Source organism: Tachyglossus aculeatus, chromosome 26, assembly GCF_015852505.1.
Source record: "Tachyglossus aculeatus isolate mTacAcu1 chromosome 26, mTacAcu1.pri, whole genome shotgun sequence".
Taxonomy (NCBI): Eukaryota; Metazoa; Chordata; class Mammalia; order Monotremata; family Tachyglossidae; genus Tachyglossus; species Tachyglossus aculeatus.
In genome coordinates this window covers 16959779-16969962 of record NC_052091.1, presented here as the reverse complement: position 1 = coordinate 16969962, position 10184 = coordinate 16959779, and the positions used below count along the sequence as shown (strand labels likewise).

At 48.2% G+C, this 10184-nt stretch overlaps 1 protein-coding gene across 4 annotated transcripts in view; it reads left to right on the top strand.

The window, feature by feature from the left end:
* LOC119945907 (cell migration inducing hyaluronidase 1) overlaps positions 1 to 10184 on the top strand; it is a 111580-nt gene that overhangs the window by 85994 nt on the left and 15402 nt on the right. For all 4 annotated transcript variants that reach the window (XM_038767184.1, XM_038767182.1, XM_038767180.1 and 1 more), the window contains 3 exons: positions 626 to 757; positions 1584 to 1619; positions 4547 to 4702. In XM_038767184.1, coding sequence (XP_038623112.1) covers positions 626 to 757; positions 1584 to 1619; positions 4547 to 4702 — 324 coding nt within the window. The remainder of the gene's footprint in view (positions 1 to 625; positions 758 to 1583; positions 1620 to 4546; positions 4703 to 10184) is intronic.

Sequence of the window (10184 nt, the reverse complement as noted above, 5' to 3'; positions counted from 1 at the left end):
CTTTCATTCAATTGTATTTATTGAGTGCTTACTGTGTGCAGAGCACTGTACTAAGCACTCCTTCTCCTCTTCTTATTCCTGTTTCTCCTCTTCCTTCTCTTCTTCCTCCTCCTGTTGCTCCTGTTCCTCCTCCTCCTGTTCCTCCTCCTTTGCTTCTTCCTCCTCCTGCTTCTTCTCCTCCTCCCCACTCTTCTCCTCCTCCCCATCCTTCTCCTCACCCTCCTCTTACTCTTCCTCCTCCTCTCCTCCCCCATCTTCCTCCTTCTCCTTCCCCATCCTTCTTCTCCTGCTCTTCCCTGACCTCCTCCTTCCCTTCACCATTCTTATCATCTCCCTCTTTGTCTTCTTCACCCTCCTCCTCCCCATCCTCCTCCTCCTTACCCTCCTCCTCCTCCACCACCACCTTTCTCCTCTTCTTCTCCCATCCTTCTCCTCTTTTTCTTCCTCTTCCACTTCACCTCACTTCTCGTACCCTCCAACCTTCCTCTTTCTCCTCTCTCCACATCCTGTCAGGAGTCCCCAGGATGGGTAAATTCCAGCCCACCCACCCCCCGGGTCCCCCACTTCCCAGCTGCCTCCCTGCCTAACCCTGTCGCTGATCACCCCATCCCCACCTGTGCTGCAGGTACAGCCCTCATCAAGACGCTGACCCTCTGAAGCCCAGAGAACCAGCCATCATCCGACACTTTATCGCCTACAAGAACCAGGACCACGGCGCCTGGCTGCGAGGAGGGGATGTGTGGCTGGAAGACTGCCAGTAAGTGCAGCCCACTGAGGCCTGGGGGCCCTCAGTCGGGCAGGGGGCTCTCGGAGGTCCGGACCCCCAGCTGCTCTGGAAAGTGGGCATGTTAGACACAGCAACAACCTAGTCAGTAGCAGCTGGACACCTTTTCCTTTTCTCTGGGAGCCCCCGGGAACCAATGGCAGGATCCCCATTTTAGGGATAAGGAAACTGAGGCATAAAGAAGTGACTTGCCCAAGGTCACACCGCAGGCAAGTGGTGAAGTCAGGATTACAACCGAATCCCTTTGACTACCAGGGTCTTTCCACTAGACTATGCTCCTTCCAATCTGGAGGGTGTCTCATTCTGTGTGCTCCCCTATAATAATAATAATGATGGCATTTGTTAAGCGCTTACTATGTGCAAAGCACTGTTCTAAGCTCTGGGAGGATGCAAGGTGATCACGTTGTCCCAACGTGGGGCTCACAGTCTTAATCCCCATTTTACAGATGAGGTAACTGAGGCTCAGAGAAGTGAAGTGACTTGCCCTGGACCACTGCCCCCAGGCCTATAATAATAATGATAATGATGGCATTTGTTAAGCACTTACCATGTGCAAAGCACTGTTCTAAGTGCTGAGGAGGATACAAGGTGATCAGGTTGTCCCAACGTGGGGCTCACAGTCTTAATCCCCATTTTACAGATGAGGTAACTGAGGCTCAGAGAAGTTAAGTGACTTGCCCGAAGTCACACAGCTGACAAGTGGCCTATGCCATCCCTGACACTGAACTGTGGGTGATGGAAGGCAGAGGGCTGGCAAGGGGAGGTGAGTGGCATTCATTCTCTGCTTCTCTCTTTGCAGGTTTGCCGACAACGGCATCGGCCTGACCTTGGCCAGGTAAGTGATAATAATAACAACAATAAGAATAATGACAATCATCCCCTCTCCCATCCCCACAGCATTTTTATCCATATTTGTCATTTATTAATTTTTATTAATGTCTGTCTCCCCCTCTAGACTGTAAGCTCATTGTTGGCAGGGAATGTGTCTGTTTATTGTTGTATTGTACTCTCCCAAGCGCTTAGTACAGTGCTCTGCACACAGTAAGGACTCAATAAATATGATTGACTAACAGAATAATCGTGGCATTTGTTAAGTGCTTATTATGTGAGCCCCATGTGGGACGTGGACTGTGTCCAACCTGATTACTTTGTATCTGCTCCAGTGCTTAGAAAAGCTCCTGGCACATAGTAAACACCCAACAAATACCACTTAAAAAAAACTGAATGTACAGTGGAGGTGAGAGGGCAAGCATAGAAGCAAGTGGTTACAAATAAAATTAATGCTCTGACCATAGTATGAGCTCAATAGCAGGTGTTTAGAGCTTAGTGTCTCGAGGGGGAGACAGGCATTAATATAATAAATCAAATTACAGATATGTACATAAGTGCTGTGGGGCTGGGTGTACAGGTGAATAAGGGGAGCGAGTTGTGAAAATGTAGAAGGGAGTGGGGAAAGAGGATATGTGGGCTCAGTTAGAGAAGGCCTCTGGGAGAGATGCCTTCAATAAGACTTTGAAAGGGGGAAGAGTAATTGTCTGTCAATATGAAGAGGGAGGGCACTCCAGGCCAGAGGCATGAAGTGGTGAGAGGTCAGAGGCAAGGTAAACAAGATTGGAGAAAAAGAAGTAGTTTGGTATTAGAGAAACAAAATGTGCAGGCTGGGTTATAGTAGGAGAGCAGTGAAGTGGCAAGGTGAGTGAGGGCTTTAAAGCCAAGAGGAAGGAGTTTCTGTCTGATGTGGAGGTGGATGGGCAATCACCTGAGGTTCTTGAGGAGTGGGGAAACATGGACTGAATGTTTTTGTAGAAAAATGATCCAGGAAGCAGATTGAAGTATGGACTGGAATGGGGAGAGACAGGAGGCTGGGAGGTCAGCAAGAAGGCTGGTACAGTGATCAAGGTGAGATAGGATAAGTGCTTGGATTAATGAAGGAGCAATTTGGATGGAGAGGATTTTAGTGATCTTGTGAAGGTTGAACGCACAAGATTTAGTGATAGATTGAACACTTGCGTTGAATGAGAGACAGCAGTCAAGGATAATGCCAAAGTTATGGGCTTGTGAGACAGGAAGGGTGGTGGGTAGGGACTGTCTCTATATGTTGCCAATTTGTACTTCCCAAGCGCTTAGTACAGTGCTCTGCACATAGTAAGCGCTCAATAAATACGATTGATGATGATGATGATGATACAGTGGTGGGAAAGTCAGAAGGATGACAGGGTTTGGGTGGGAAGATAAGGAGTTCTGTTTTGGACATGTTAAGTTTGAGGTACTGGCAGGACATGCAAGTAGAGATGTCTTGAAGGCAAGAGGAAGTGTGCAGCTGCAGAGAGGGAGTGAGCAAAGCTGGAGATGTAGATTTGGCAATCATCTGCCTAGAGGTGGTAGTTGAAGCCATGGGAGCAGATGAGTTCACCATGGGAGTGGATGTAGATGGAAAATAGATGGGGATCCAGAACTGAACCTTGAGGGACTCCCACAGTTAGGAGGTGGGAGGTTGAGGAGGAGCCCGCAAAGGAGACTGAGAATGACCGGCCAAAGAGCTAGGAGGAGAACCAGGAGAGGACAGCGTCAGTGAAGCCGAGGTTGCATAATGTTTCCAGGAGAAGGGGGTGGTGCACAGCGTTGGAGGCAGCTGAGAGCTCAGAGGTTTACAGCAGGCACCTGCAATTCAGGGCTCTGAACACAGTAATAATAAAAATAATTAAAATTGTGGTAATTATTAAACACTCACTATGTGCCAGGCACTGTACTAAGCACTAGAGTGGATACAAGCAATTCGGGTTGGACACAGTCCCTGTCACAGTCTTCATCCCCATTGTACAGATGAGGTAACTGCGGCACAGAGAAGTGAAGTGGCCTGCCCAAGGTCACACAGCAGACAAGTGGCAGAGCCAGAAATAGAACCCATGCCCTCAGGTCACACAGCAGACAAGTGGCAGAGCCGGGATTAAAACCCACATCCTTCTGACTTTCAGGCCTGTGAGCTATCCACTAGTCCCCACTGCTTCTCCTGTGCCCAGGAGAGGTCTCTGCACCTAACAAGGCCCCCAAAATGCTGGGAATCAGTCAATGATTCTTCCCTGAGCACCCAATTATTCCTCCATAGCGCCTCTTATTGTTTGATGAGGACAGTGATAATGGTGATGATGATGATATCACTGTGGGCAGGGAATGTGTCTATCAACTCTGTTAGAATGCTCTCTCCCAAGTGCTTAGTACAGCGCTCTGCACACAGTAAGCACTCAATAAGCATTCACTACTCTCCTACTACAACCTAGCCCACACACTTCACTACTTAAATGCTAACTTTCTTGCTCGGCCTCCATCTCGCCTACCTCACCACCGACTTCTCACCCATATCCCCCCTCTAGCCTGGAGCACCCTCCCTCCTCAAATTTGACAGACAATTATTCTTCCCCCTTCAAAGCCATATTGAAGACACATCTTTGCCAAGAGGCCCTCCCAGACTAAGCTCCATTTTCCTCTTCTCCCACCCCCTGCTGTGTCTCCCTGACTTGCTCTCTCTCTTCCTCCCCCCTCCCAACCCCACAGCACTTAGGTACATATCTGTATTACTTTTCTTATATTAATGTCTGTCTCCTGTCAGGGTCAGGGAATATGTCTGCTTATTGTTGTTTTGTACTCTCCCAGGTGCTTAGTACAGTGTTCTGCACACAGTAAATACGATTGAATGAATGAATGAATGAATAAATATGATTGATTGATTGATCATAACAATAGCATTCAATTTTTCTTTCCCAGCGGAGGGACGTTCCCGTACGACGATGGATCCAAGCAGGAAATCAAGAACAGCCTCTTTGTTGGGGAGAGTCGCAACGTGGGGACCGAAATGATGGACAACCGGATCTGGGGGCCCGGGGGCCTGGACCACAGTGGGAGGACCCTCCCCATTGGCCAGTAAGTGCTGCACCCTGGGGGGTGTCTCTCTGTCAGTCAATCATATTTGTTGAGCGCTTACTGGGTGCCGAGAACTGTATTAAGCACTGGGGAGAGTACAATATAATAGACACATTCCCTGCCTACAACGACCTTACAGTCTAGAGGTGGAAACAAACATTAATCTAAATAAATGAAATTACAGATAGGGATGTAAGTGCTGTGGGGCTGGGATGGGGGATAAATGAAGTGAGCAAATCAGGGTGTTGCGGAAGGGAGTGGGAGAAGAGGAAAGGAGGATGTAGTCAGGGAAGGCTTCTTGGAGGAGATGTGCCTTCAATAAGGGTTTGAAGAATGGGCAGAGTCATTGTCGGATTTGAGGAGGGAGGGTGTTCCAGGGTGGAGGCGGGACGTGGGCACGAGGTTGGCGGCGAGATAGGATGGAGGTACAGTGAGAAGGTTGGCTTTAGAGGAGCGAAGTGTGCGGGCTGGGTTGTAGTGGGAGCGGACTTTCCAGAGTGCTGAGCCAATAGCACTGCCTTCAGCAGGTATTCAGTAAATTCTATAACTACCACCATGAGCGGCATTGTCTTGGTCAATCAATCAATCAATCGTATTTATTGAGCGCTTACTGTGTGCAGAGCACTGTACTAAGCGCTTGGGAAGTACAAGTTGGCAACATATAGAGATGGTCCCTACCCAACAGTGGGCTCACAGTCTAGAAGGGGCCCCAGGGGCTAGCCTAGGCTCCATTCTGGTCAGGTCCAAGGGCAGCAGCGTGGCCTAGTTGATAGAACACAGGTCTGTGGGTAAGAAGGACTAAGGTTCTAATCCTAGCTCCACCACTTGTCTGCTGAGCGACCTTGGGCAAGTCATTTTACTTCTTTCTATCCTAGTTACATCATCTGTAAAGTAGGGATTAAGACTGTGAGCCCTGTGTGATGATGATGATGATGGTATTTGTTAAGCACTTACTATGTGTCAAGCACTATTCTAAGCGCTGGGGTAGATACAAGGGAATCAGGTTGTCTTCCATGGGGCTCACAGTCTTAATCCCCATTTTACAGATGAGGTAACTGAGGCACAGATAAATTTAGTGACTTGCCCAAAGTGGAGGAATCAGGATTAGAACTCATGACCTCTGACTCCCAAACCCAGGCTCTTTCCACTAATCCACACTGCTTCTCTGCAGGACGTGGACTGTGTCCAACTCTGTTAGGTTGTATCTACCCCACGCTTTGAGGCACATAGTAAGTGCTGAACAAATACCATTAAAAAAAAAAAGGAGAGCCAATACATTCACTCAGTCGTATTTACTGAGCGCTTACTGTGTGCAGAGCACTGTACTAAGCACTTGGGAAGTACAAATCGGCAACATATAGAGATGGTCCCTACCCAACAATGGGCTCACATCCAACCCCAGTGTCCCACAAGGGCACTAAGATACCCAGAGGAGCCTCAAGCATCTGCTTACCTGGACATTAATCCTCATAAAGAGGGATCCTTCCTAATCCCTGCTCCTCCACTTGTCTGCTGTGTGACCTTGGGCAAGTCACTTCACTTCTCTGTGCCTCAGCAAGCTCATCTGTAAAATGGTGATTAAAACTGTGAGCCCTATATGAGACAGGGACTGTGACCAATCCAATTACCTTATATCTACCCCAGCACTTAGTACAGTGCCTGGCACACAGTAAGTGCTAAACAAATGTCCCTATTATTATTATTGTTATTATTTTCCCTTTTCATCCCTGTGCATTCCTTCAGTGACCCAGCACAGATCTCTGGTTCAAACCTCTCGGACACAGCTGTGGTTGGCAGGGAGGGGGGTTCACCATGGCTTCCTGTGGGACTGAATTCCCTGTGCTCACCCCACTCTGGGTGAAAAAATGGTTCCTTTTGTGGGTTCAGAACCTGCCACCCTCCAGCTAGAGTGGGTGTCCCCAACCAGCATGGATGGGATTTGAGAACAAGTATTCTGTATTCCCCAAGTAGGAGCCCAGGCTTGGGAGTCAGAGGTCATGGGTTCTAATCCTGTCTCCCTCACATGTCAGCTGTGTGACTTTGGGCAAGGCACTTAACTTCTCTGTCCCTCAGTTCCTTCATCTGTAAAATGGGAATTGACTGTGAGCCCCACGTGGGACAACCTGATTACCTTGTATCTATCCTAGTGCTTAGAACAGTGCTAGGCACGTAGGAAGCACTTAACAAATACCAACATTATTATTATCATTATTATTATTATTATCTCCTTCCTGGTTCTTTGGTTCTGTCACTTCCAATCCTGCTTTCTCCCAGCCTGTGTCTCCCAAGCTCATAGTACCATGTTCTGCACACAGTAAGCACTCAATAAATATGATTGATTGATGGACTGACTTGTTTAAGGACACCTGATCCTTTTTTCCTATTGTATTTGTTATGAGCTTACTATGTGACTGTTCTAAGCTCCGGGGTTGGTACCAGGGAATTAGGTGGATCATAGTCTCTGTCCCACAAGGGGCTCACAGTCTAAGTGGAGGGTGAACAGGTATCCCCTTTGTATAGTTAAGGACACTGAGGCACAGATAAATGAAGCTACTTGCCCAGAGCAAGCAATTAGCAGAGCTGGGATTAGAACCAAAGGATTTTCTGACCCCCAGACTCTTGATCTCTCCACTAGGCCATGCTACTTCTCTTTCTCAATCAATCAGTGGTATTTATTGAGTACTGACTGTGAGCAGAGCACTGTACTAAGTTCTTGGGGGAGTACAATAGTGGGTAGACATGATCCCTGCCCTTGAGAAGTTTACAATGTAATGGGGAAGACGGACATTTACAAATTACAGGTCAGGGAAAACAGAGTTTAAATATATGTAATAAATGCTGTGTGGGCTGAGGTGTATGGTGAATCCCTAAGTGCATAGAGGGGTCAGACTCAAATGCACAGGTGATGCTGAAGGGAAGGAGAATAGGGTGGGGAGATGAGAAATCAGTCAGGGAAAGTTTCCTGGAGGAGATTCAATTTTAATAGGGCTTCGAAGATGGGGAGAGTGCTGGTCTGTTGGACGTGAAGGGGGAGGGAATTTCAAGCAGAAGGGAAGATGTGAGCAAGAAGTTGATCATCATAGTAATAATAATAATAATTGTTAAGCACTTACTATGTGTCATGCATTGTTCTAAGCCCTGGGGAAGATACAAGATAATCAGGTCAGACACAGTCCCTGTTCCTCACAGGGCTCACAATTTAAGTAGGAGGGGAACAGGCATTGAATCCTCGTTTTACAGATGAGGTAACTGAGGCCCAGAGAAGTAAAATGGCTGGCCCAAGATCCCACAGCAGCAGATTGATGGCAGAGCCAGGATTAGAACCCAGGCCCTCTGACTCCAAAGCCAGGGTTCTGTCTACTAGGCCACACCGCTTCTATGAACGTGAAGGGACAGTGAATGCTTTGGCGTTAGAGGAGTGAAGGATGCAGGCCGGGATGTAGTCGGCGAAAATCGCAGTTGACATAATAATGCTCTTGAGTCCGGCTCAGGGCTTCCATCCCAGAAATTCCTAATTTTGCGGTCACTGGGGAATCTCTTGCCCCCTCCACCAGTTTAGTAGCCATGCACATCCCCTCATCCCCCCACCTCCTTATCTTGTATTGAGCATTTATTGTGTGTAGAGCACTGTACTAAGCGTTTGGGAGAGTACAATATAGCAATACACAGACACATTCCTTGTCCTCAATGAGCTTATAGTCAAAAGGAGGTGTGCCTTCAATAAGGCTTTGAAGGTGGGGAGAGTGAGGAATTGTGTCCTTTTATTGTTATATTGTACTCTCCCAAGCTCTTAGTACAGTATAGAGAAGCAGTGTGGCTCAGTGGAAAGAGCACGAACTTTGGAGTCGGAGGTCATGGGTTCAAATCCAGGCTCCGCCAGTTGTCAGCTGTGTGACTTTGGGCAAGTCACTTAACTTCTCTGGGCCTCAGTTACCTCATCTGTAAAATGGGGATTAAGACTGTGAGACCCCCGTAGGATAACCTGATCATGTCATAACCTCCCCAGCGCTTAGAACAGTGCTGTGCGCATAGTAAGGGCTTAATAAATGTGATTATTATTATTATTATTATTATTACAGTTCTCTGCACACAGTAAGTGCTCAATAAATGTGACTGGATGAATTGAATGAATGAACAAATGATCATCTGTCGGGTACAGAGGGAGGGCTCCTGGCCTCCCTTCCTTGTGGGGGAGGAAGGGGAGGGAGATGGATTGCCAAGTCCTTCTCAGCTCCATGGGGGCGGAAAGCATCATTCAGAGTCCTCTGGAGGGGGTATGCTAGGCCACTGGATACTGTCCGATGATGACTCAAAGTCCTCCCTGACTCTGCCGCCGTCGAGAAGTGGCTTAGCCCTGGGGCTCCTCCTGCCACGTTTGGAAAGCCTGACTCCCAGCGACTCCAACCAGGGCAAGACTCAAAGGTCAGCTGTTTCTGCAGTAAGCAGTGCGGCCTGGTGGATAGAGCATGGGGCTTGGGGGTTCTAATCCCGGCTCTGCCACTTGTCTGCTGGGTGACATCCGGCAAGTCGCCTTGCTTCTCTGGGCCTCAGTTCCTCGTCTGTAAAATAGAGATTAAGATTGGGAGCCCTACTGAGAGACGGTGTCCGACCCGATTTGCTTATATCCAGCCCAGTACTTGCCTCGTAGTAAGTGCTTAACAAATACCACAGTAAGAATAGTTGTAATAATAATAATAATAATAATGCTTATTATTATTATTATAGACCATAGGCCTGTGAGTCAGAAGGTCACAGGTTCTAATTCCGGCTCTGCCATATGTCTGCCGAGTGAACTTGGGCAAGTCACTTCACTTCTCTGTGCCTCAGTTCAATCAATCTGTAAAATGGGGATTAAGACCGTGAGCCCCACATGGGACAGGGACTGTGTCCTGCCTGATTAACCTGTACCTACCCCAATGCTTAGCACAGTGCCTGGCATATAGTAAGTGCTTAACAAATGAAGAAAAGAAGACTGCCCAATCAGGGTGGGAGCATAACTGTGGGGCGAACACTACAGCCACTGGGTAGACGGCCAGTTTCCTGGACAGGGGGCTGACCGGGTCAACTCTACATCCCGGGATCGGACTGCCTCAGACTCTGCTGCTCCTCTCCGCCCCCGGGTCTAAGCCTTGTAGATGGGCAGTGGTCCTGGCAGAGACCCCTTGGGAGGAGATGTCTACAGCCTCCGATGACCTCGCTTTCCAGAAATCTCCCTGAAACCCTTAGTCTGCTTAAAACCATAGCTTGGGCCTGGGCCAGATCCCACGAGTGCAGATGGCAAGTGAGACTCAACCTAATAATATAATAGAGTTACTTGCTAAGCACTTACTGTGTGCCAAGCACTGTGTCAAGGACTGAAGCATTCATTCATTCAGTCAATGACGGCCGAGAAAGGCGTATGCCTGAACCAGCTAAAAACTGCTCTTCCCTAACCGAGAATCGAACCTCGGACGCGGCGGTGAGAATGCCGAATCCTAACCAT